Here is a 27,792-nt window from a genome sequence, read left to right as displayed (position 1 = left end):
AGATATCTCAGATAGTAAACAAAGCAGCAGATTTAAGTTAATGCTAATGCGTTTGCAGTCTGAGCCAAAAGCTTTTCAGGGTTATTATAACATGCTGGGCATACAGCCCATCCATCTAAGTGTCTGGAGGAGACAAAAGTTATGGATTGACTCATTGTGCCCATCGGCTCATCTGAAAGTCAGATTCTGCCGTTTGTTGCCATCGGTAATTTAGTTGTTTTAAGTATGGCTGGGGACAGATGGCAGCGTGGCCGGAATATTGAGATGGGGATTCTGCGATCCCAGCACTGCCACGCACTTCCTGCATGACCTGGGGCAAACCAGGCAGTGTTTGGGTAAAAAAGTGGTTGGTGACACTTCTTGTTCTGCAGGGTGCTGTGGGATTGATGGCGGGACCATATACATGCGATATAAATAAAACCTGACTTGTAGGGTGGATGCTGTAGATGTGCTTTACAAACCTATCCTACAAACATGCTTTGTGCTGTCATTGATATATTTGCATGTCAGCATGCATGGCTATGGGTGCTAAGGTTTAACTTGCCCCAAATCAGTGCTCAAGTTTTATTGCCCAGCTGTGACAGAGCCTCTTTGTCCATCTTGAATTAGCAGCCAGTATTCAGAGCCTGTTCCCGTTGTTAAGTGTGGCACTACATTTTGTTGTGTCTTAGCAATGACAAGATAATGCGGACTTTGACAAGGACTTAAGTGTGTAATTCCTGTGCATGAGGGATAACGACATGCACACTTCTGCTCCTGTGACTGCTGCTGTTGTCATCGACAATTATTTGGGCGTCTGAGGTTTGGAAGATTTGACTCTCGAAAGTAGTTCATTGGGAGTGCTCAACCAAGTGGAAAGCGGTTATCCCAAACTAGAGAAACCCTGTTTTTCCAAATTTATACATGTATGTGAGGTTGTATTTTAAGCTTAATAACAGCAATCCTGATTTCGGAGAACAAATTGCCAGTGTAGTGCAGATGTGTGACATCTGTCTGGTGGGAAGTGAAACAGTTGTGCTCTCACTGAACAACTTTACCAGGGTTAGTTACCCAGAACAAAGTTCTTCAGCTTCGTGCAGCAGCTCCAATTACAAGCTGGGCATCCTAAGTGGGTTATGATGCACAGAACTTAGTCAGAGCCTTTTAAAGATATGTTTCTCTTTCAATGTAAATGATGTTAGTCCTAGGAGCATACAAAAAAGCAAATGCATTTACATCATTGCCATCTTTCTTTGTGAATTCATTGCTTCAACGTGTAACCTCACTCTCGTTGCAAAGCTCGGAGCAGTCCCCTCTGTGCCTGCTGCAGAGGGGAGCCCCTCTCTGAGCTGAAGCTGGCGTGTGCTGGGCACCTTGAGACGGATCCCAGTCCTGCCAGCGCCGCCGTGCTGTGGGAGCCTGGTGCACGCCTCGTGCCCGCTGCAGCCATCGACCCTTCGAGCCTCCCCCTGCGGTGCTGGCTTTGTGGGGTCTTCTGCTCCCAGCCGTGCCTGCTGCCTTCATGCAAGATTAACCTGGATTTCGGTGGTTTCTGTCTGAAAGAACATGGGTGATTCGTGTGAGATACTCGGAGCACGATGCCTTGACGAGGTTGGCTGTGCTGTGTCAGCTTTTCGGCAGAGCACCTCTTCTACTTCCAGAGAGTCTTCGGCCTTCTCACCCCCCCCAGGATCCCTTCTCCAGCCCATCTGCAGCCTTTGCACTGAAACCAGAAACGGTCCAATTTCATTGACCTCCATCAGCACCCACAGATTAAATTTCAGGGACATTTATATCATTTATATCATTTATATCATTCTAGGGTTCTGAAGCCTCTTCTAGTTAAGCTAGTGGCCTGAAAATGCTTTTCATTTTGTTTCTAAAACTGTATTTGAACTTTTTTTTTTTTGAATGTTTTTATCCTTTCCAACTCTTTTTCTCTTTTTGCCCTGACAGAGGCTTTCACTCTATACTTCTTCCCAACCTCACAATGTCATTTGGAGAGAATCAGCAAATAAACTTTAAAAAATATATACTGATCTGTCCGTATGTGCTCAAGTACGTGTTTATATGTGAAATAGAAAACCAAATTCATTTTGGAAATCAAGGGAGAAAACTTGAAAGTGAACAAAAGATCTCATTTTTCTAAAAATTTTCAACGCTTTCTACAAAATACAGAAGTCTTGAAACCGTCATTTATCAAGAAGACTGTTTTAAATAAAAGTTTTTGCTGTTTTGATCAAAAAGCCTTTTTTTCATGTCTTAAGAAAAAAAAAAAAAAGGCAATTTTTAAGGATTTACTTTGACCAATGACACACGGATTCCATGCAGTGTTTAGACATAGCTGGGCATTGAGCTCTATTGTGGTCTTTACTTTGTCTCATCACAGGTTTCAGGCGGTGGCAGCCCCATAATCTTACCCAAGCTCTCGAGTTACATTTGCAATATTCTGTACTTGCACAAGAAATCTCTGCTAGATGTTTTCCCGTCTGCTGTGTGAAGTTCTGGAGCTAGAACCTAATTCGGTTTCTTCTTGGTTTCCTGGGAAAAGGCGTAGGGGGGTGAGATTTTAGCACATGCAGATTACTTGAAATGAATTGGTTGTGGCTTAGAGTTATAATCTGCCTTGAGGGAAGCTCCAAAATTAGTTGTGAAGGGATTTTGCTTATTGTGCTTCTTACAGAAAATGTTGTTCTGGAGATGTTTTTAATATCGGGATAATATTAACAGGAAACTTCTACTGATAAGAGTTCATGTTTCTATCCATGTCTTGAAGAGAGATGGAGACTATTAGCAATAAATATTTATCAATTTTTAAAACTGAGCTGGTTTGTAAACAGAAATCAATGTTATGACTTGAGCTGAAGTAAACATATGACATTATGGGCTCATCTCTCAGTCTTCTTAAATTCTAGCAGCGACTGAAAATCTTCATTGCTGCCAGTTACAGAGAGCTTATTTATACATCAGTGCTGTGACCTGCAGAAGGGCTGGGATTTCTTCATACCACGTTTTGCTGGAAGCAGCAGTGACCCCACAGCCTGGTAGCTGATGATAAAGACCAAGAGGTGGAACAGAAAGGTACGGCGCTCCGAGCTCTGGAGCCAGCTGCCGCCTCTGTCTGTGTGGAAGCTCTCCTTCCTGCATGATATACAACCCCAGCTGGATATTGTGCGTGCTTCCTCACTGGCAATCCCTCCCTGTCACCTGGGGAGCGAGGTGTGCCAAGTGAAAAGGCTGAAGACCGTGCTGCAGTCATCTGCGGGGGCTGTGTGCCCAGAAAAGCAGATTTTGGTAAGAGTGCTCTCCACTATGCTCCTCATCTTCTACAGGTGTGCTGCTCCTGTTCAGACAGGCAGCAGAAATATTTCTAAGCGTAACTAAAGCCACGAATCCAAGTGCTGCTTGCATTTGTAAGGCTGTTATTCCAGGAAGCCATCTTCAGCAGCTTCCTCCTTCTCTCTTTCATTCTGCTGAGTGCTCGCTGCTTCCAGACATTGAGTGCCCCCGGCTCGCCTCGCAGGTTCCTTGCAGTACTTGGTTTACGAAGATAAAGCGTTCCAGCTCTTCTCTGTAAAACAGAATTTAAATGATTGATTGAAAGGCAATAGATGGTGTATACATTTATGAAACAAAATTATCATGTACTGTGGAACAAATTATTGGCTTAATTTTGAAAGACATGAGCAGACTGCTTTTGTTTTTTTCCCTTTTGGAATGGGGAGAGGAGTAAGCAGTGTTCAGCTGTTAGTGTTCCCTAATAACATCAGGTAATGGTGTACATGCACTTAAAAGTAAAAGGTTTCTATTTCTAGTCTTTGCAATGACTCACTAAGCGTGGAGCTGCAGCTACTGGGACTCCTATGGCATAACGTGTGGCACTGCAGATGCCTCCTGCCCCATCAGATGCTAGAATATCTGCTCTTCTGCTGTGATTTCTGTACAGCTCTGTGCCTCGAGGATTCACCATGAGTGATGCCCTCTTAAACCCCAAGCCTCCCAGCTCTCCTGACATAGTGCGAAGTATACTTCGGTATTTGGGGGGCTAGGGTTGTCCAACAATGAAGTTAGAAGGAGGAGGAAGTGTGAAATTGGTGGCAAAATTTCCAGTGCTTTGGATTAGAGCAAGCATTTGCTGTGGTCACTAACAACGGTCACAACCTTTTAGACTCAGTGCATTGTCTTGAAAGTCTGCTGCCTTCAGCTGGCTGGATCCAGCGTGGAGGTCCTGCAGCCCAGAATACTCTGGGCTTGATGGAAAACTGGGAAAATCTGTCATGATTCTCTGGACTGCTCTTTATTTTATAAAAAAATAGGTTCGAACAACATGATCATAAAATTCTGTGGAGAAGAAGGTGGCACAGAGATGTGTTAAAATTAACTTCAGGGTTGTGTACTTTTAAACTAAGCAGAAGATGAGTGACTGGCGTTTTTCAGGGTGTGTAGGCTGGTAAGCAGAGAGAGCTGATTGATGACAAACCTCTTCTGGGTAACTTCGTTTCAAAACTTGGGTGTATTTTACAGTTTTTTCAATTACTCCTGATAAATCAGCACTACCATAAGCTTGTGCTAGAAGGTAATGTAAGCTTGCACTTAGCACAAAGGCAAGTGCTAGAGAGCATGCAGCTCTTAGCCTCTAAGAAGTCAGAAAGTAACCTCTCCTCTGTTATTCCTGAAGGAGAAATACATACACTTGTCGTGTGTATACATCTGCAAGACACGAAAGCTGCACTTATTCTCTCCTTGCCCTCCTTTTTGCTTGGGTCCTGCTTGTGAAGCCTGCGGACAGACCGTGTCCACCGTTCGTGCTCTTTGTTGCCGTAAGGAAATCCTATACAACCGTTTTGTGATCACCTTTTCTTACACAGAAAGTGTTTATAGCATTTGTAGGAATGATTGTGTACAATCTGAGATGTATCCATGCTTGTATTGTACACAAAGTTGCTGAATATGTATCAGAGGTTCACTTGTATAAAAACATTATGATGGCAACTTCCACTTTTTACTGGCAAATAGTGATTATTTCTGAAGATTTCCCAGGACAGAGGATTGTTACCTAAATCCTGGCATTTCAGCTCCATGTGAATTCTAATGGGCGCGTTGGTAATGGCCAGCACAGTACTGCGTGCTCCTCTTTCACACTTCATTTTCCAAAACGTTTATTGCAAGTTTTCAGTTGTTATTTTTCCCTCCCCTGTGCTTGGCTTGTTATTTCAAATACTTTTACAACTACAAAACGTGAGTGTCCTTAAATATAAGAGATTCCTTAGCCCTCCTTGAGAGCAAAGACCAGGCAAGCCACCCGCATCCTGCGTTACAAATATTTTACCTACTGTCTCCGTACTTCCTTGCTTCAGTGAGAACTAACAGAGGAACTGCTGGAGCCTGGCGTGCAGAGCCTGGTGCGAAGCTTTTGCTGCTTTCCAGCTCCGTGATCCTCGAGACAGCCCGGGATGTGGTGGAGGTGGTTTGACGTTACAGCTTCCGAGCCGATGAGGACAGTCACGCTCCCTTCGGCACCAGCTGCGTGGCCCAAACATCTCTGCCACAATGTATGGGCTTTTTTAGGTGATGGATGCGTTCTGCTTTAGATTGTGACCCAAAAGACAGATGAAACATCAAGAACAAAAGTTACAGTGAATAAAGGGAAGAAGGAATGAGACCATCCTAGTTCTTAAAATTTGAATAGCATTTTTATGCTAAAAATGTTGCTGTCTGAACCTACTAGTCCTGAACACACGGTTCAGAAATCTGCCTTTCCACTGGCTTTATCTACATGCGAAATATCTTGTTTTGCAGATGAAAGATGATAAGTAGAAAGAGAAAGCAGGTAATTAAATGTTATAGCATGCAGGAAAGTGAGACAGTTGTTAAATTTCATTCTCCTTGTATGCTTTTAGAGCTCTGATGCAGATGTAAGCAGAACATAGGGGGAGATTTTATTCTGTGAGTAGAAAATAAAGGAAAACTGTGGAATCATTTTAAAAAAGGACAAAAAAAAAACAGCGTTCTGCTTTGAGAAGTCTTTCCACAGCATGTCAAAGACAGTGTTAGCAATTTATCGCTCTAAACTTGCAACTCCTGAACTGAGAAGATACTTTATAGGATGATGAAGTATTCAGAATGGCTTAAGAGATTGAGACATGCAATTTCTATTAATTTAAATGGGAGCTGTGTGGGCTTCTTAATCACTTAAGTAGCTTAAAACAAACAAACAGAACAAAACCTAGTCCTTCATGTATTATTTCTCTGCAGTAGTCAATGTTTATAGTCTGCCTTGTAAAAGATTAAAAATTCCTTTTCATTTCTACTGAGAGCACACCTGAGAGCGTGGAAGTGCCATTTTGCATTTAATAGCAGAAGCTGTATGAAAAAGGAATGTATTCTTTAAAATCAGCATTAAATATTCATCTACAAGTGTCAATAAATGTTTGACAGCGATGTGAAAGTATTCATGCATTTTAAAGAGAAAATAATTAAAGGTTGTGAGGACTAAGCTCTTAGAGTTGCTATAATAGGTCTACTAATATCTGTAAAACTTGCATCAGATCTTTTGTGTAATTGGGTGAAAAATGCAGGAAAGAAGGAGCTCTCTGAGTCAGTGGGCAGCTTGAGGGCAGATTTTCTGCTGGCGTACCCACTTGATAGCAGAAATCTACAGATGAGGCTGAAAGCTACCTGGGCTGGCTTGTGTTTCGGCGATGTCTTGCTCTGGGAGATGGTTCCTTGTCAGGGCAGAGATGCCTTCATATTGTCACTGATGTTCAGTGCAGGCTCCTACTAGTAAAACAAAACTGCTGTGTGCCTGATGATAAATTTCAAGCCTGATTTATTCTTTCACAGTAATCAAATGAAAGAAATGACAGTGGAGGAAAAGATACAGGGAGCAGTGTGTATCTGTAAGGACTGATGGGTGAGGTTTTGAAGGGTAGAGCTGGGTAAGGAATGGCCTGTTGGTGTCTGCACCTTAAGCCATGTCTCCTTCAAGCAGACGTTGACCAGCAATGTGGAAGAGACCCTGGGGACCTTCCAGAGTAGCAAGGTACATCCCGCAGCTCATCTCCCGTGCTGCCAATTAAGTCACTGGGTGCTCTGCCGTGTAGCCTCTTTCTCTGGAGCTTGCACCTGAACTTGAAATGGATGCAGCCCTTCCTGGCTCCCTCGTTGGGAAGGAATATTTTGCTTTGGTTAAAACTAGAAAATCCTCACTTGTTCTTCAGGTTTGATGATCTGAGTTTTCCAACTGGAAAATTTTGACTCGTTCTAATGGGAGTCTCTTCCTGATGAGCGCTGAAGAACACTGAAGTTATTTTGAATATAAAGACCAAGCCATGTGAGGCAGCTCCCTTGTGCTGCTGAGGAGGAGACGATCTGGAAGATGTCTCAGATGCAGGTGTGTTGGGTCCTTCTAGAAAGCCACAGGCACCCTATAGAAGGCTGACTGCATGTGTCCTTGTGATGTCCGTGTATTCCCTTCTGCCTGCAGTGAGAAAAAGCTGTTATTTCAGATGGGGAAGATTAACTTCTTGCATGATAGACTTGCATGGCAAGCAAAACCATTAATATATACATGAGGACGTCTAGAGGAGGTGCAAAATACCTATATACTGGAAGCAGAATTGGATGTGATTTTGACAGTAGGGTATGTGCTGTGCAGCCTGAAGGACTCTTCCAACTTCTCAGGGGTGAAGTTCTCATAATTGGTAGCTTGAGTCCTTGAGAAGAAAACGCAAATGCATGCAGTCTTTGTGTGTGTATGGTAAGATTTCTCAGCAGGACGTACTGCTGCTTTCATTGCTTACTGGGGTCAGCCGTGGGATTTGGGGGATCAGGATGAGGCTAACTCTGAGTGTTTGAACAAAACTCACGGAAGTTGTTTCCTTCATGAATATCAGGAGTTGGCTTTTGATTTTTAAGAAAAGCATTTTTTCTTTAAATGTAACTTCTTTAAATGAAAATTGATGTTTGATTAAGGCAAGAATAATAGAGGAACTTGATGTTTGAGAAGACAGATGAAATGTTGCACGTGTTTCTTTTCCCTGGGTACAGATGAGATTTGATTATTTGGGAGGCTTTCCATGCCAGTGCAGATCAGACCTTGAATTTCTGAAGCACCAATAAAAGCAGCTGTACTTCAAAGCCCCGGTTGTTTTCCTACTGCAAAAACATATACAGAGAAGTGAAAAATAAATATTGGCGAAATGGGGAATGAGTTTGAGGAATACTTTCTGCTTGTTTTTAGGATAATTATTTTGAATGTACGCATTGTCAGTTTTTTGTCTGCAGTGTTAATGTTAGCTTAAGAAGAGATTTCTTAAGACTTATTCTGCATGTGCACTCCAAAGACTTGACACATGCAGCAAAGGGGGCTCTCTGGGGACAGGAATGGAGAACAAATAAATAAATAAAATGGGTTGGGGGCAGCGGGTGCCTGGCTCACTCTGGTTGCTGTAGGTCAGTGCAGCTCCTGGCTTAGGCGGAATTGTTCCTGATTTTCATTTCTTGAGGGCAATGTGACTTGTGCTGAACAGTGAAACATTGCCAGCTTTATCACTACGTGGCTTTTTGTGGCTTCATGCTGATTGTCCTGCCTGGCCTTTGGTGCTCCTCAGCTGCCACCTTTTGCCTTCGGGCTGCTTTCACACTGCCTTCCTTGGGTTCCCCTGGGGCTGCAGGACCGTGGCTCACCTTCAGAAGAGTTACAAGGCTTCCAACATCCAGGCAGCACGTCTTCAAAACCTGGCCTGCTTGCGACTATTTACATTACTGATAAAGTGAGAGGAATTCTGCATGTGTAGGAGAGATGTGGTTGCAGTAGTTATTACCTTGATGTTATTCCTGCTCTCAGCGCTTCTCCCATCTTGTGCCATGACCCATGCTCTAGCTTAAGGTATTCAGCGATGAGCCTGCTGCACTTCCTCGTGGTGCTGCCAGCTGTCTGACAGCACAAAACATCTGCAGGAAGCTCAGCTTTACGGTTGTAGTTTTTCTGCCCACTTGGCTGGCTGCTGTTGTCTTCTGGAAGAAAGCTCGCTTGCAGAAGCATAGAAGTTTATTACTAATGTAGGAACTTCATACATTTTTATCGAGTTGAAAAAGAGGCTTGCAAATGAGTACTGGTTTATACTGTAGCAGAAGTGAAGTCTGCTGCCCAAATGCCAGGTCAGCTAAGACATAAAAACTAAGGTAATTTAGAGTGATAAGTTTTAATATTCTGTATGTGTTAGGTAAACGCTGGCAGTGGTCACTTTCTTACCAGCTAGGGATTAGTGTTCTGCATTTCAAAATGTAGATATAGCTAATTATTTTAATATTCAGACAAGGATAGCATTTCAGTTTCTTTGTGGAACATCAGTGCAAAACAACAAAACCCTACATTTTTAAGTCTTCCTTATCACTTGTAATTTTTGAACATAGATTCTACTGCTTGTATAAGAGTCAAAATTAACCCATTCAATGGGGAATTGTATCAGTTCATTAATCTGAAAGCATTGAAATAAATACTGTGATTACCATAACCTACTGAGCATCCTGAAAAGAAAAATACGCAATGTGTTGTGTACTCTGCTGGTTATCGTACGATGCTGCTGAATTAGAACAGCACAGCCAGAAAAAGTGATGCAGGATGAGATGCCCCTGACAGGAGAGCACCTACAATGCGGTGGAGAAAGGCTCCACCTGCTTCTGCACGCAACGGAGACATCAGGGAAAGCTCTGCTGGCCTTGGTGGCCAGGGGGTCAGAGTCTCGAGCTCCTGATCTCCTGCTCTGTGGCTGAGGGCAGAGACATGACGTTGGACAATCAGCATGACAACAAGTCATCTTCTTGGGTAAAAGCAGCACGTTCACAGGGTCTGCACGGAGGAAAATGTCTCACGTCTCTCACGGGCTGGAGCAGCACTTGAGGACGAGCCACGCCTCTCAAAAGGCCGCGCTGTGTGCCAGTGGCTCCGTAATTAGCGGAAAGAGGCAAATAGGAAATTCCTTGAGCACAGTTGGAGTGGATGTTGAAACATTTCATGCAGGGCTGGCTTCCAATTCATTAACGTACTGTAGGCAGCTTTCGATGTGGTAATGCCAAAAACCAGGCTGCTTTGTGCCAAAGGACCGGCTATACCAGCGCGCCCTACACAACATCCAGGCCTCTCTTTCTCGGCCCTTTGGCAGCCAGTTAATTCAAACTTGGGGAGATTTAAATTTCACTTGAAAATGATGCACCAAAGCAGCAATGTTAGTGCCCGCTCTGCTGCTAACTCCAATGATTGGGTTTCCCATGCACACACAAAGCTCTGGATCCTCACTCAGCAGGTTGTCTGAGTGCCTTGCTTTTTCAGGTCGTGTCCCACAGTAGTCTTCAGAGAAGCTGCATTCCTAGTCCTCCTCTCCCACCTTCTCTTCCAGTCTCTTTCTTCTGAGTTTAAATACTACCTGCGTAAATCTTCTGGAACAGCTGCAACATCCCAAGGGGTAGCAAGAGTAAGAGAGATGACCTTGGTGGCCAGGCAATGCCAAAAAGATGAAGACGACCTTCCTATTAGCATGGCGTACTTTTTTTAATGTGGTCCCCGACACGTTAGCTAGGAGAGATGCAATATCCTTTATTATGACTTCTAAGGGATTTGGTGTCCTAATAGAGGATTTTTGAGGACTGTCCCTGCAGTCTGGGGACTCTATTTAACTTGTGGCTTTATTGCTGAAAGGGACCAGGTGTCGGATGATGCTTGTTATTCTGGATTGATAGCTGTGCAGCAGCAGGGCGCTGACGGTATCCCCCTCCAGCTGGTAACGCCTGGAGTGAAGAAGGGAGGGCTGCTCGCTTTGTCAGTTCTCACAGTGGTGCCACAAGGTGCTAGGTGCGTCCTCTGGTCATGTAGGAGTGATTTTCTGGCACTACACAAGAATATTTTAATTACAGCTCTCACTTTCTCCTCCTTGAAATTCCTCTTGATGTGTTCACAAAGATGCTCTGCTTCTCCCTGCCTAAATTCCTGGAGACAAATCCAGCTTTTGTTCTACCAGACTCCTTCAGTCTGGCACTGACAACCTCGTGGCCACCTCTGATTAAATCTACTTCAGTGCCATGCAACGTGGCAAATGCTTTTGGTTCAAACTGAATGGCAAAGCTCTTGGACACAGGAGAAGCAGTTGTCAGCTGTCGCTGCTGTGGTACCAAACGTGCATTGTGCTAGAACAAGCAGACAAAAAAAAGGCCGTGAGGCGTGGAGCAGATCAAATGGAAAGCCTGCTTAGGGTGAGTGCAGTGCCATTAAGGCTGGGGCGTATTTTTGTCAAGACTTGTGTAACAACAGAAAGGAGAACATCTGTTGGCAATTCGCGGCGTGCAAAAAACACTCTTTTGCTCTGAAGAAGGGCTAGAAATTGCAAAATTACGTGATGCTATATAATTTTCCAGATAGGAAGTTTTGAAATAAATCTTAATTTGTTTTGATCCTAAATACAGCTTTTGACACTTTTTGGGGAAAAAAAAAAAAAAAAAAGCCATCAGGGAGCTCTGGAGAGAGCTGCTTGGCTGCAGAGCAGTGGCCCTGCTCCAGCAGTGAAGGTGTGGGAGTGAAATGTGGTTACAGGGACACGAGCCTGGCTGCAGGTGCGCACACAGGGTTTTCAGATGATGGGTTTGTCCGACCAGGTGGATTTCCCTGGCTTCTGCCGCGTGATTTCTGCTCGCTCAGACCCTGCCACATGCCCCTGCCCAGTGCGTTTTCTCTTGCAGAACTCCTGAGCAAAGCTCTTCAGGTTCCCTCTTGTTGCTTTCCTTTCTTGGCCCCTTCTCCTGGCGCAGAGCAGTTCGGTGCAGGGCGTGGGGCAGAGCAGGGGATCTCCGAGCTACGTTTCGGTGCACCTTCTCTGCTCTGTTCCTTGCTTTCTTTGTCAAAAAGCATTAGAAGAGGCTAATGCTAGCTTTCTGTTCTTCTTGATGACTTGTGTAACAGCAGGAGCTTTTGAATTTAATTTTTTTTTTTGAAAATTTTAATCCAGGATATCACAGGCCAGCTTGAGCACTGTGCCAGGGTTACAGCTCATCCCAAACCAGACAAGATCCAGTTGGCCCTTCCATCCTTCATGCAGAAAATCCCCTGCGTGGTACCGCGCGTACTGGCGTTTCCTTCTGGGACTGTTCTCTGAGGTCCCTCATTCATTCCCTTGAGAATTAAAAACCAAGCCCAAACGGATCGGCTTCCCCCAGAGCTTCTGCTTTAAAACAAAGGCGCACAGAAGTACTTTCTGGCCGAGTTCTCCACCAGATGCTGGGACTGTAAAGGGAGCAAACCCCTGAGTGATGTCCGTGACTCTGGATTTGGCCTCCCGAAGGCAGACCCAGAAGCTGTGTGTGCAAACGGCCCTCTGTGCCGCCGGGCTGGGGGCACGGCTGCATGGAAATGGCTCGTGCCCCTCGCTCTCTTCCCCACGCTGCCTGGACCCCAGCCAGAAGGAAGCTGCTGCAAGGTTGAATCTCAAATAAAGCGAGTTACTGGTATCCTTTGGGGGCTTCTCGTTTTTCCTAACCTACATAATAAACATAGTGAAATAAGATAGGAAAGTATAGAACAACGTGCGAAAGGCACATTGACGGGGCTAGCCCTCCTTCCTCAGCTGGACAGCTGTGTGAGTTTTCCATCCAGTTTACCGGATGCTGTTCAGGGTTTGCTGGAGCTGCCAGCTTTGGGGGAATTGTGTGCTTGGGCTGATCGAGCAGTTTCTGCTCCTGCCTGCTGCCGTGGGGGCCGTGCCCCTGCCCCCAGTAAGCTCTGCTCACACAGCGGGCAGCGAGCTGAGAGTCCAGCAGCACCCGCTAAGGAGGGTTTTTTTTCCAAGCTATATTTATATTCTGCTTCGTTTGTCAAAAATTAGATTAACATCTCCATTTGATTTAATTAAAAGACAGGCTTCCTAAACAGAAAGGCAGGTTTCCTAAGCCATGTGCTGAAGTTCAGAAGCGCTCAGCACCTGGGGAGCATCCCGGCGAGCTGCGGGAGGCCGTTCTGGCAGCAGGGGGACGTGTCCCAGGACCCGGTGAGAAAATCTGCTGGGGTCAGATACCAAGGGAGCCAGTGAGGTGGCACAAAAATGCCTCAAAAACACACCAACACTGTAACACAGTGCATAAATAATTATGAAACGGATTAGTCGCTGCCAACAGGAGGTTGTTCAGGTGTTCTCGCTGCACTGATCTCGCTGTGCTCTCGGCGGAAACAAGGGTGTGTATTTATGGCGGGCAGTGATCTAATTGCTGGCCATTAATGAGTGTCTCCAATCTCTGAATTGCGCTGAGATGTGAGGAGCATCGGGCTGATCATTTTTATCGTCTTTTATTCTCTGCCTCCCTTTCTCCCTTAGTGTTACAGGCCGCATCCTGCACTAGGCGTTACAGGAAGGGAAAAGCCATTTACCCTCACGTTCAGGGGTGGGATGACTTTGAAATGATTGAGGAGCAGCCTCGCGGCGTGGGAGTTGTTTTCTGACGTGACTGCTCAGGTGATGAAGCTGGCGTTACACCAGCTGCTGCTTTTCTCTCAGGGATAATTTCAGCCTGTGGGGCCAGGGCCCAGGCAGGAGAGGACAGCAGGTGTGGGGTTTCACTGCTGCCCCATCTTCTGTGGCTTCTCCTTGCAGAGAAGTTTCTTTGGCTTCACGTTCCCGTGGTTATCAGCGTGGCAATGAAGGAGATCTGTCGCTGTCCTTTAAACGGCATCGTTGGAGACAAAATTACACGTTTTAGTTTTTCATGTTTTAAGGTCAGAAGATTTAACGAGCTGAGGAATAGCTGCCAGCTTTGCGTAGGTGTCTTCTGTAGATCTTCCAAAACTGGGCATCGCATAATGTGGAGAGCCAGAAGGTGTAGAAGGCATTAAGATATTTACAATGCGGGGTCTCCAACATCTTGAGATGGGGGAGCTGGAGGGACGTGGCTGTGGGTGCGCCTCCTGCAGTGTCAGCCTGGGCTCGGATGGGTTTAACCCAGTTTTACAACCAACACCCAACTCTTCCTGATTTTTCCTGCAGGACATTTTTAGCACATGCTTTTTTGATCATCTTCACAGCTCTTGTTCAAACTTCTGTTTTGATGAATGTGCTAACTGTCTCTTGTCTCTACCAAAATTAGGCTTTTGTAGTAACATTTCACTTCTGTAGCACACCAAAAATAATTTTATCTACTCTTCTGTTTCACCCTTTATGGACTCCATTTTCCCCTTTATCATGGGCTGTCATTACTGCATTGTTATCGCTTCCAGGGTTTTCCAGAGCTCCTTCCCTCACCACTACGAAATATCAGCCCTATATGTTTTGGTTCTTCAGTAAGGCATCGGAACAGACGTCTCATCGTGGTTGGTATCAGCACAGCACGTAGCAAATAGTTCCTAGGGTTTTCATAACACCGTTTTTTGCTCAATGTGTAGATTTAAAATTACACAAATGTGAGATCAATTGAAGTATAGCTCCAAGTGAGGGGCAAAAAGTTCAAATGGCCTCTCCACGTGCCAGTTAGCAAAAAGGTGGGATGGCAGGAAAACTGAGAGCTGCTCTGGAGAGGATGTCGAGAGCTATTCTCTTGCTTGTTCTTTCTGTTGGAGGAGCAGAAATAGCCTATCTCCATTTCCCTAAAGGTTTAAGTAGATTACTTTGCTATTAATGCTTAGATTTTATTCAGTAGGCACCTCGGAGCCAGATGTTAGACTTCTGCTCTTCAGTGCTTTTAGGAAGACTGATGATACCATGGTAAATGAAACCAACTACACAACACTGTGTTATAACGTAATATGTATATAAAAATAGAAGCATACTGGGTTGCCACCCCTCCACTAAGATTTAATCAGAATTTGCAAGCCATTGATTTGCTGTAATATAGAATTTGATTTCATAATCTCAATTTAATTTCATATTACTAGGTAGTCAGCTATAAGTACATGGTGGGTTTAAGCAATTTAAAAACTACTGAAATATCTTTTGTGATTCTTAGGGTTAGGAAGAGAGGGTAAGCTACTGTTTAGATGCAGTTGCTAGTTTTACAAACATGCCGATGGTTTCTAAGAGTTTGCAGAACTGGGCTCTAGTGTTCAAGCTCCAGCCAAGCATTAGAGCAAAGAAGAACTCAGTCTTTTTTTTTCTTTAAAAAAAAAAAAAAAAGGAATTCTTTGCTGAAAACATTCCGAAGAGCCTTGGGCTTGGAGAGCCTCTGTCACCGTGAAGGAGTTCATGCTCTCGGCGCTTTTAATGTCGCGCATTTTGTGCAATTGATCCTGCCCCAAACTGCACTGCGTCTGCCAGTCGAGCTCCCTGTGGTCCAGGGACGGCGCACAAAGGCAGGGTTTGTTCTCCCTCGCCGTGACCCTGGTGACTCAGTGCCCTGCCAGCGTGCTGAAACTTTCCGACAGAAAAAAGGGAGCTGGCTTCGGAGCTCTTGGAGTGGAGCGTGCGGAGGCAGTGGGTTTGAGAAGCAGAAAACCCGATTAAATTCATTTTAATGCATCAGTTGCGTCATCTAAAACAGTGAAAAATGGTATCAAGGATGCAAAGTGAGAGCTGTATCCCATGTTAGCTGCTCTGTGGGGTTTAGCATTTTGTATTTTGTTAGGGGTGGTAGCCAGGTGTGGATTTTAACCACTATGAGCTTGGATGGGGGACAGAACAAGACTTGGTTAGGATGGTGGCTTGAGCACTTGGGCCCTCTGCAGCAACCAACAGTTTCCCGCGTGTGTTTTTCACTCTCTTGCTTGGATACCTTCACCCCAAGTTTCCCTTTTCAGTTTTCTTTTCACCTAGGTTGACAGCCAAGTCTCCAAAACCGGGAAAATGCTGTTATGCTGATCACCTGCCCCACCTCATCACCCCTTCTCTCTGTCCCGGTGGCTGTGTGCAGCGTTAGCTCTGAGCACACAGCCCCTGCCGTGGTCACCCTGTGCTCGAGGCTCTCTAAGCAGATGCAAGAATGTGTCGTAATGAGAAGTGCAAGGAGGCCTCAGGACATTAGTGCTAATCCTATTCCTTGAGCAGCTCGGCGGTGGAGCTGCCGTACCGCCTTCCTCCTGAGTCACAATAACCATCGCGTCTTCATCCTGCTCCCAGACCGGAGGGAGGCATGGCTCAGGGTGTGCCATGGGTAAAAGTGGTACCGTGACAGCTGCTCCTAACGTGGGTGTCATTACTTCTCCTTTGGATGCCATTTTTCTCGTAGCAGTTGATGTTGGAGAGGCAGAAAGCCGTGCCTGCTGTGTGCAGTAGCATTTCTGGGGCCTGACTGTAGTTTTTACTCAGATTTCACTTTCACCCCTACAAGAGAAGCCACACCTCATCCGAGTGCAATGTGTGGGGTCTGCAGCTCCATGGGAGGCCAGCTCACGGGTGTGCGCTGCTGGGGGGTGCCCTTCGTGCACAACAAGGGCTGCTTCTGTTGGTTGCGACTCTTTTCGTGTAACCCCCAGGCAATCCGTCGGCACACCACTTGCAAAATGGCAAAGGACAAGGATTTTGTTTTCCCCTCACAAAAAGGAAGGGCTGGCTGTGGCACTTGAAGTTTAATGCTCCCGCCCTGCCCTTACGGGGACCCTCCTGACTTCTTAATCTGCAAACAAGACACTGCAAAAAGTAGACCCTCGGGTTTATTCTTACCACTCCAAATTATCCGTGGAAAAGGTATTTGGGTAATTATTGCAAATAACTGTAGGAGAGCTAGCAGTGAAAGCACTTGTGATAAACAGGATTAATTTGTTTTCTTGCAAACCGTGAGAACTGTGCTCCCCCTTGAGAAGGGAAGGAATAAAAACCAAACCCAAGCACTGGCGCAGCTACGTGCACCTTGTAGTTCAAGTGCACTAGCGTTACACATTCTGAAACGGACTTACTCCCTAGAGAAGTACTAATTGTAGCTGGCACTTCTTTTCTCGTGGAAAAGACGAAACATGTGCGTGCATGTGAACCAGAGGAACCAAAATTTTCTCATTTGGAAGAGGGTAAAATGAGTTCTGCCAAGGAAGAAGCACCGTGCTTGTTGCGAGGCATCAGAGAGCCGGCTGCCAGGAGGGGGAAGCAGCAGAGCTGGTGCAGGAGGTGTCTGCCGCTGGCAGCCTCTCAGCGTTCAGCCTGAAATAGTAGGGAGCAGGCAGAGCTTGTGTTGAGCCTGTTCGCTCTGCTTGGTGGGAGCAGGCCATGTGCAAAAGTGAGCTCCATCTGATTCGTTTCGGGAAGCTTGTGCGAGCAGAACAGTGGGAAGGTTCAAAAGCCGTTTAGATGTAGAGCTTAGGGATATGGTTTAGTGGGGACTGGTAGTGTTAGGTCAGAGGTTGGACTCGATGATCTTGAGGTCTCTTCCAACCTAGAAATTCTGTGAAATTCTGTGATTCTGTGAAGGGTGCAGCTCTGCGTTACAGACATTGGGGTGAGGTTACCCGAATGCCAACGCTATTTGGCTGCTGGGGGAGCTCGGTACGGCTCTCATCGTTCTCGACTGGCTGTTTTGGTTAAGAAAACATCTGAAAAGCCAGCATATATCAAAAATGGTCATTTAGGTGCAATCCGAAATACTTTCTTCTCCGAATCAGTGCACGCAGAGGTGATGGATAGAGGAAGGATGGGCGATGTGCACGGCTGGCAGAAAGAGGAGTTGGGATCCATTTGAGGTGTGCAGACACTGACACCTGTGCTTGCTGCCCCTGCTGCTGTGCTGGCAGCCCGTGGGCAGGCTGGGGCTGTTCTGGAGGCCTTTCCCTTCTGGGTGCTCGGCCCTGGCAGGATGAGGAGGCTGGGACATCTCGCAGGTTCGGCCCTTGTGCCTGCCTGCTCTGCTCTCACTGTTTTGAAGTTTCAGAGGCAGGACCCTAGCATGAATTCCCCTTGGCAAAAAACGCGTGTTGGTGGGTCCAGCTCTCCTGCTGCTGCTTTTTGCTTGCTGGTGTTGCAAAGTACTATCCAGAAGCTGTCTGCTCTACCGAGTTGTTATGCTCTGTAATTTCTAAAAAGTGTTTTAGGACACTAGTTAATGTTGTGAATAACCAAAATCATTTCTGTACAGTGCGGAGAATAACAGGGCTGCAGAATGGACTGATCTGAGCGTTTGGACAAATACGACGTACAATTTCACTCCTTTGAAATATGTTCAACTTAATCACTTAAATACAATTTTTGGCTGTTCCTGAGCATTGACATGCTTGTCATTAATGAATTTGAAGTCTGGCAAAGCTTTGAATACAGTCATTCCCTTCTAAAATGATATATGGTAAAAGCAAGAGAACAGCATCAACTTCGGAAATGATTTTGATGTCTTGAGAGGAAAAGGAAGGGCTGGCTGATGAGGGGAATGAAATCATTGAACAGGGAGTGAGTGAAGACTTGAGCATAGTTGACAGCAAGCTCTTTTCTACGTGCTCGTTAGTAACTAGTTGCTCAGGCAGGTAGTAGTACCTACTGCTGTATACTCTTTTTTAATATCCAGAGCCTCAAGGGACCTGGGCAAAAAAAATACTTTACCATTGTAAAAGTAAAGCGATGAAGTGGGTCAAGGTCACAGAAAATAGCGACAGAACCATGAAGGAAATCCATGGCTGAAATATGGATCCTATGGAGACTGTACCTGAATTCATAGCTGTCAGCTAGAGTCTCGTGGTCTGCTGTTCTGTGCTCTGTTACGTTCAAAACCTGCTGTTTTTTTTTCTCTTTTTTTCTTCCCCACTGCTGTTAAGAAGTTGCACAAACATCTGTTTCTGTACTGAGTATGATGTTAGGGTACTTCTGCTGAATATTTTATATTTCCATTTATATTTCCATTACTGCAATTGCAATTATGACTTTTTTTTTCCCAGAGTAAATAGAATGTGGAAATCAAATTATTGAGGGCATCAAGAAGCTTTTATTTAGATATCATTACTGGGGAAGAAAGAAGCAATAATAAGGAAAGAAAGTTCTTAAATTCAATTAATGAATGCTTAGCTGAAGCAGAAGTGAAAACATGTCATCTAAACTAATGATATAACCAAAACCCATTACCCTAATAGTCTTACCTAATTTATAACTACTGAAAATTTGCTGGGGAAGAGTGGAGAACAAGGTCTTGCATTCACGATAGATTTGAGAACATGGAAAACTAATGGATTTTTTCTTTTTTTTTTTTTTTTTAGGTAAGTAACTGAATGGGACATGAAGAATTGACGTTTAAATGGCCAGCATGTTGCAAAAGGTATTTCACTTTAGATTGCAGAGAAATGTATGAGTAATTCATTTCTGTATGTCTAAGGAATTTTGCCTTTTTAAAAAAAACAAAAACCAAAAATCCTCTATTGTTTGCTGAATGATTGAAAGAAGTGAAAATCATCAATGTTCATGCGATCCGGACGTGACATCCCATCTAACGGGAAGCTGGATACTGTGCTTTTATTTTTTTGGTATGTAATCCGTACTAATTAACCAAATGCTAACTCCTGTTAGTCCTCATTTGCAGTGATGCTGTTGAGGCGTGCAGGTAACACGTTTGTGGTGCTTTGCTAGCAGGCCACAGGTTACTTCAAGGTAACGCAGGTTGTACCGTGCAGTAACCAGGAGTAGCCGTGGACTGGGAGTTCTTCTGAGCACTGTTCAGTGTCACTGCACAGGGGCTGGATTTCTCTTTGCTGTCAGGTGACGTCTAGACTGGAAGGAGCCCCTCACTGTGTTGTCATTATGGAGAATAGAAAAATGGTTTTAAATAGTTGGTTAAAATTATTTTACTCACTATGTGCTGAAAAAGCAGTAGGAATAATATAATGAACGAAATGGGTAGGTACCGTGCTTGAAATCTTTTTCTGCCCCTGGAGACTTTCCCTGGGGTCAGCTGAGGTTTTGCTAATTATGGTGTTAGTCACTGGCGAGTCTGTTTTGGATGCTGATGGATGTGTCACGTCGTATTTCTAAGAGGTGACGTCACTAAGTACCCCTGAGAAGGCTGAACTGGTGTCTGCTCTCTGAACAGCCACTGCCTTGCCAGCCAGATGGGTGAGTATGCCAGGGCTTGCCGTGCGTCGGGAAGCCGTATCTGCAAATACGCTGCTAACACAATTCTTGAGCTTCTGCCTGTTACACCCACACACAAATCTCAAAGCATACCCTGCTGTATTTTGTTTGCAATACTTGACCTACCAATTACTTTGTAAATCACTGATAGCAGGTTGTAATTCTGTAGGATGTTTGCTGTCAAATGTGGCAGTTGATAAAATCGCTCAGAAAAGTGGAGGTTGATGGAAAAGCGATGGGTACGTACAGTAATTCCAGGTAATGCCCATTAGGAATGGTAACTGGAGTTATTTGGAGGGATCTTCAGAAATGCTGGCTAAAGAAAAAGAATTCTGTTCTTCAAAAACGTCACTTTCCTAGTTATTTCTCCTGGAATAAAAATTATACTTAGTATTATTGACAGAGAAATAGAAAGAGGAATATCGGCTTTTTGATTAGGGAATATATCTAGGATATGGAAAATAAACTTCATTTCTGGTCTCGGTAAGGCAGAACTGAGGTTTGATTCTGAATTTCCAACTTGTGAAAAGGTCATGGAGACCACTGTGCTTTCTGGCTGTTCTCTACTCCTTCCTTATTTTTGGAGTTAAAAACAAACACACACACAAAAACAACAACAACAACAACAAAGCTGTATTTGTTGTAAAAACTAAGTATTCTTGACAAGATTTTCAGCTGAAAATTTTTGGGTGGTTTTGCCTTTTATAAGCTTTCCTGCATTGTTTGCGTGTAGCTGCTCTGTCAACTTTTTCTGCTATTCTTCCTGACTTTCTTTTTGTCTGTTTTTTGTTTGTTTGTTTTGTCAGTCAAGCTGTATGGGCAAGTTTAAGCTCTCAATAAAGGATTTATTTTAAACTCTGTACTAAGATTGCTCGGTTCATTTAGGTAAATGCCAAACAGCGTGTTAAGGTCAGGGATCCTCAAAAATAGGTCACGTTCATCTGAGATTTCAGTGTCATTGCTCTCTGGTAATTTTGCCTCGCCTCTTAAAGTAAGATTCTAGCTTGTATGAAAATGCGAGCTGTTTACACTGATTTCCCTGTGCTCACCTGAGCCTTTCTACTGTTTAATGTGTTTGTTTTTTTTTCTTTTATTTATTTTTTTTTCTCCACCGAGACGCTAAGGACTCGGCAATCACAGAGCTGTATTTCTTCCTTTGATGCCCCAGAACAAAATGTGCCCATTTACTATTGGGTGCTTGCGAGATGGCCAGTGCTGTGCTGTGCAGTCGGGAAAAGCTGCCCTGGCCTTTTGCTCTTCAAGCTTTTGATAAAAGACACTTACTGGGTTTATGGCACACGCCCAACCGTACGTCCCCAGCCTTCTATGGAGCCAGGCACCAGAACAGGCCTGACTCTTTCTTTTCTTTCTTGTTTCTGGCTCTGCTGTAAACAGCCAGATTTTTTTCCTCTCATTGGTGATTCTGAACTGCACCAGTTGCTGCAGCACCTGACGAAATGCTGAGACGTGCTCTGTGCGTGTAGATGTATGTATAAAGCTGATTTAATTGGAAGGGCGTTCAGTTTCTGTCTTTACATGAGGATCTTCGTGGGATCTTTTTATGAACATCCTGAGGGATTTTCAGAGAACCAGAACCCCTGGTGAATGCAGCTGAATGGCAAAAGCTGCCAGATCTCCTACCTGAGAGACATCGTCTGCGTCTTGTGATTTAGATATGATAAAAGTGCCTTTTGGCAGCCGACTCAAAGTGGTTATCCTTCCCAAGAGGGGCAGTTCCTTATCAGATGCATCCAAACAGAACTGACATTGGCTGGGTTTAGGGTGTTCAGGGATGAAAGCTATGCTGTGGACTTCTCTAAGTAAAATGCATTTCATATGAAGTACCTACCACGTTTCTGATAAAAGCAGGATCAGCGGATCTTCAGTAAGATGTTCCCCATCAGTACGCTTACATAGTAGTGCAACTGTGAGACCATGGAAAAAAAATACACAAAGGTGAGCGGCGTCAGTGGGGGCCGGCAGATCTCACCGCGGTGTCTGTCTGTCTGCTCCGTGGGCGCAGGCAGAGCCCGGGATGCCATGGAAAACTTGCAGCGCCCACTCACAGACTTCAAAGCGAAACAAATGCTGCGTGCAGTTCTGAAAGTGAGATTCTAGTTTGAGGGTGGGGGGAAGGCATTCTGGTGAGCAGGAAAAATAGGAGTAAAAAGGAGCTTGTAACCTCTTCTACAGGAACTTATGTTTTTGAAACATTTCCATTGGAGAGTGGTGCCCTGTAGCTGTTTGCATTTGCAAATAATGTTCCCAGAGCCGAACAGGGATGCTGTAGGGTGGGTGAATTATTGGATTTACCTTTATTGGTTTTAACTTTTGTCTAGATCCACTGCAAGGCAGTTTCCCTGCTGAAAGACCTCCAAGATAAATACAAAAGATGTCATTTACTATCAGTCTATTAAAATATCTTCATTCTCCATGCCCTACTTTTTCCTCGTTAGGCTTCTTATGAACCCGCACGTTCTTTTATGCACCGTATGGGGTAGTGTGCAATTTCATCGTGCTAAGCTAATTCAGTTGCTATGATTTCTATTACACGCTGATTCTGTAATCTCTTTAGCCTTTGGGTATATGGTATTAAAAGCTAAGCTGGTCAGATATAGCAGGGAAGAGAGCTCCTCCATGCAGTTTGATGCTGCAGTGTACCGCTACAGGCTCGATGGTCAGCAGTAGTGCAAAGCTCTGGGTAGCAGAGATTGTGCTGCAGTTTTCCTGAATCCTAAAGACACAAGTTTCACCTGTGTTTGGGGCATTTCTTTCGCTTTTGAAATATCTGGCAAGTTTCATAGGTTGACGTTTGTGCCAGTAAACTTTTAAACGGTGACCTGGTGCTTGTAAGAGGCCTTGAAATATCGAAGTGCTTGGCAATTTGTTGCTCTGTGCAAAGAATCGCAAGGAATATCAGGTTAATAAAACAGTATTGGTGACTACAAGCAGAGTGGTATCATTGTTTTGGGGGAAAAAATATGCGCGTTAGATTCATTTCCCATGGAGCTGTGGGTATTTCTGCATGCGGAGGAAATCTGAAGTCATCAGAGGACTAAAGTTTTGGAATAGCAGCAAAAGGAGGATGTAATTTCATTTTTTGTTACAGCATCTGACTGACTTGAAAGAGTTGGGGAGCAGCTGCGTAACACCTCATCAGGTTAAAACCCAATTCATTGATCAGTCTAGATGACTAGACTGATAAGCATTGGGAAAAATTTGGTTTACTGACATCATGTGGGGTCCAATTCTGTATTAATTTTGGAACATTTTTAATTGGCTGTGCTCTACAGCCTGGTTTCACCTGGATGGTTGTGTTAATTAACTGCAGCCTCTAATGGGACCCTTCCATGGTTTTAGTTATACGTATTGGGGAGTCAGAGTCATAGCTGCTCAGTAACAACTACAACATTTCTTTTTTTCCTCCACAGGTAGTGCAAACCTCTCTTTTGCATCACTCTGCTGCTTACCAGGACAGGTGCTGCATCCAGTAGTGGTGATGCCTCGGTTAGGAAGTTGTCTGAGGAAAACAACTTGGTTGTTCACACACTGGGAAAATCAATGCTCTTACCAAATCTTTCTGAGGCTGAGCTGACCCTTAAGCCCAGCTGATTCTGGGTACTTAGCTATTTGAGTTTGTCGCACACTGCTGGTGGTATTTGCCTAGGTAACTTGCGTGTCGTATTTGTGAGGAAGGCTGGAAGTGGGTGACGTGAGGATTTGTATTAAGACTTCCACAGTGAGCAGTGGAAGTTTTAGAACCGACGGGATGATCTTATGTCTGCAGCTTCTTTCTTTCTTTCTCTCTTTTTTTTTTTAAATTTTATTTTATAATTTTCTCTCCTTTAAAAGCAGATGTGGTACTTCAGGATTTCTTGTTTGGTAGTGCTAGTTAAACTGCATCATCTAAGGTCTCTCTGAAATGCTTCTATGCACAAGCACAGAACTCTGGTAGTTTTTAACTGTTGTTCACCCTTTCCTTCAGCTTTTATTTTCCTGTTGTGTTTAAAAACGGTACACAATACAACCCTTCGATTCAGTCTAGATGTACGGGGATTTTAAGTTGTGACTATTATCTACCTGTTTGAATTTTCCAAGGCACAGATGTCCACATCTGAAAACAAGCCAGCACAGCATTTCACATTAAACAGTATGGTTGTTGGCAACTTCAAGGGACGTGAGAGTTTGGATGGGCATGATGAATAAGTTATCTTAACTTCAGACTGCTCTTTCAAAACAAGAATGGTGAATTCGCACTGCTTTTTGCCATGTTGCATTTCTTGGTAGGAGGATCATTTTCGTCACGATTAATTTAATCCAGCATGGTCTGGCCCGTGTTACTAAATGCAAGGAAAAGCATTTTTATCACAACCAAAATGAGCAAGGGCAAGAGCCATGGTTATTTTCTTTTGATCTTCTTGGGATCTGCGACTACAAAATGGGTGAAATTCCAGCCTGTCTGTAGAGGTTCAAAAGTTTTATTCTTGGTATTGATTTTTACGTGGAATGTTTTCAAATGCTGGGGCAATTAGCAGCTAAGCTAACTACAGCTGGAGAGAGACTTGGTCCATCACAAATGGAAGCTAATGGGCCGTAAAGGCACTCAGGATGACTCAAACATTCAGCATGAGGTTTGAACCTAGGCTGCCACCAGAAGGGTGGGAAGCTGGCTATGTTGGCCAAGGGCGGACTGATGTACAGTGAGTGTGTGTTGGCTGTGCTAAGATGCTGTGTAGTCATGCTTGAAAATAGCTTTCCGTTTAGGAGCTGAGAAGAAAATGGGTGCAGCAAGCATCTCGCTTGAAGCAGCGACTGTTTAGAAAGCAGATTTTACGTGGCCCTTCCGTGGCTTGTTGTTTTATGAGCTGATTTTTTTTTTCTTTTTTTTTCCCTGAGCATAAAAATTGGACGGAAGAAATCATTTCAGGTATGTTGAGACCTCCCCAAATGAGTTCTCTTTATTTGGAAAAGAGACCACGTATATCAGCCTGCGAATCCTGAGGAAAGTGTCTGGTACGGTCCTACACCTTTGCACAGCTTGTTTTCCAGACCAGAAGTAAAACTTCCCTTGGGAAGCATTCACTGCAAAGTGCAACAAGTTGCCTGCCAAATTTCTGGAAGTCTTAGCCTTTCTGCTAGAATCTTATTTATTTTCTTTTACTACAAGCATAGCAGTGAAAAGGGCATTATGTTTTTCCAGCGGGGGAATGGGTAGTTCTTGTCAAACAAATTTCTGACATTCTGTTTATAAACATCTGTTGAGAAAGCGCTTTGTTCCAGGCTAATGCAGCTTTTGCAGTTTCTTTATTGTGCCAGAGCAGAGGGAAGCATAGGGCTGGCCACTTCTCAGAGCTACTTCTAAAGATATTCTCCTTGTTTAAATGCCTCAGCTAATTATTGGTTGCTGTCCCTGGCACCTTCAGTTTGCAAATCCTTTCACGTATGCCAATGTCTGCTTAGCTATTTTCCTAAATAGCTAAGTCTCTTTGCTAATTTTTAAAAATGCTTTTCACTGGGCAGCTCTGGGTACGGCTTTGTGCTACGATGTAAGAAAGGGAAACTGAACTTTCTCCAAATGCTCAAACGAATTAAATAACAGCAGGTTTTTGGTGCTCTACACTACCCTTACATTTAAAAGCAGAGAGCTGCCTTGACAACTGGTCCTGCAGTCATATCATAATGCTCATCCAGCGGCATTAATTTTTTAAATACTTGTAGCACTAAACTGCTAAGCTCAGTAAGTCAAGCAAGAATAATCCCTGGCGTCTTCTGGAAGTTATGTGTGACCATTTCATGTCACTCTTGTCTCCAATTGCTCTGCTCTGCAGCTAGACCAAGTCTCCTAGGAAGCAGTGCTGTATCTTCTGCTTACTGTATTAACTGTTGGCTGGGAACAAAAGCTGGAATGTAGGTAATAATTTCTGATGAAACATAATTGCAGCATATCGTTGCTTCTGTTTCTCTCCATCCATGGTCCAGTGCTATTGCTGGCACAGCTTCAAGTTAAAAATGGGCCAAGGTATAAAACTTTTTTTTGTCAGTTTCAAACACTATCAAAGATTTGTGGGTGTCCAAAGCCATCCTTTTAATCTTGTGCCTACCTTTACATGTATGTGCATGCTTACCCTGCAGGAATTTTTCTCTTGCCTTTAAGTGCCACCTAAAAATGCATGTCTAATCTGCCACCAGTCTGAGCTCTTCACGGATGTTCTCTTCTCTAAAGATCATATTTTCACTGGCTACGTGTCAAAAGCCAATGTAAAGCCAGTGGGAAGTAAGGTTGGTGTTGGATATGTATACCAGTGGAAGAAAGGTTTCCACCAACACATTTGAGGATAAACTATGTCAGTCTCATCACTCGTCTTGCTGCAATGGGCAGGCTTGGATTTTATCCTTCATAAAATATCAGTGGCACATGGTTAATCTCTCAGCTTTTATAAATCAGCAGCTTCCCTGGACAACTCTATAATGGTATGAAATAAAAATAATTAAAAAATATATTCCCTCAGATTGTTTCTTCTAAGCGAGCAAGCTGAGGTAATCAAATATTGTCTCCTGTGTATACCTCAGGTTAGGAACAGCTTTTAATAAACTGTTATATGAGCAATCAGGTTGCTTTCTCACAAAATTCATTCCCCAAATTTCCTTGGGCAGTGGGAGAGATGGTAGCAGCTGATACGTACTGCATATATTTTTAAATGACTGTAAAGCTGCCGTATAGCAGCCTGTGGCTGTAACTTTTGTGATTCAGAGGCTCTGCCTTGCTGCAGAGGTGGAAATGCAGAGGTAGAATAGGTATTTTTTTATTATTTTAATTTTCTTTGCATACTTGGAGCCTTTTAGCTAAAGAAGCTGATTAAAGCTGGGCTGTCTCATGATCTGCTCTTGTTTTCCTCAAACTCTAATGCCACAGTAATTTGTCTCATTAATTTGTAGCCATGAGAACAAATTATGATCTGCTGTAATGGTAACTACATTAAAGAAAAAGGTCATAAAAATGATAGGGAGGAAGTTGTGTACTATAAATATCAAAGCAGAGCAATTAGGATTTTTCTCATTTTTAATTAAAAAACATGGAGATATATGTATATGTATCTCTGTGTGTGGATATATACATGCATGTGCGGATATAGAGTATGTATGGAGTGTGTGTTAAGCAAAACAAAGACCATATCCACGGCTCCACACTGGCAAACACGTTAATGAAGCTCTGAATTCCCAGAGGGGAGTCGGCTGATGGAGCTGATTTCACTCAAAAGGCTCGGATAAAATCCGTAGTAGCTAATAGACACTTTCTGCTGCGTTTCAAGTCCTTTTCTCTAGCACTTAGACATTAATGGCCGTTTCTTCAATAGAAGCTGGCTACTTGCTGAGGAGTCTGTTTACACTGTTATAGAAGAGATTTTTTAATTATTACATACAGTGGAATAAAACAAAACAAAACACACACACACCTGAGCAATGCCTGTTGTGAATGATGCTGACCTTAGGTTGATAGGTTGATTGTTATGGGGTTGCTGGGAGCTGTTATAAATGAGGTCTCAACTCAATCTGAATTTTGTAATATTTATAAAACAAATATTCCTAAAAGGTATAAAAGGCAAGTAAACAGCGCTGGGTGTGCGGGGAGTCTACGCTCCACCAACACGCACGCACAAACATCAAACATCCTAAATATACAGAACATGGCTTTACATACAAAACCCGAGTATGCCTATACATACGTACAGTCAGGAAAGGTAACAAACAGTCCTTTAAGTTCCATGACTTAACAGTCTCCGTTTTCCATTCCTTTTCCTTTTCTTGATTACAAACA

General features: G+C 43.9%; 1 protein-coding gene across 2 annotated transcripts in view; it reads left to right on the top strand.

Moving 5' to 3' along the window:
• The window catches only part of ANK2 (ankyrin 2), a 332,755-nt gene that overhangs the window by 27,113 nt on the left and 277,850 nt on the right, over window positions 1-27,792 (top strand). Inside the window, exon 2 of one of the 2 annotated variants that reach the window (XM_072036851.1) lies at window positions 19,109-19,167. The exons of the other annotated variant lie outside the window; for it this stretch is intronic. Coding sequence (XP_071892952.1) covers window positions 19,147-19,167 — 21 coding nt within the window. The 5' untranslated portion in view covers window positions 19,109-19,146. The remainder of the gene's footprint in view (window positions 1-19,108; window positions 19,168-27,792) is intronic. 2 annotated transcript variants of the gene reach the window in all.

The sequence above is a fragment of the Anas platyrhynchos genome, chromosome 4 (genome assembly GCF_047663525.1).
Source record: "Anas platyrhynchos isolate ZD024472 breed Pekin duck chromosome 4, IASCAAS_PekinDuck_T2T, whole genome shotgun sequence".
NCBI lineage: Eukaryota > Metazoa > Chordata > Aves > Anseriformes > Anatidae > Anas > Anas platyrhynchos.
This window is presented reverse-complemented; position numbering and strand designations above follow the sequence as displayed.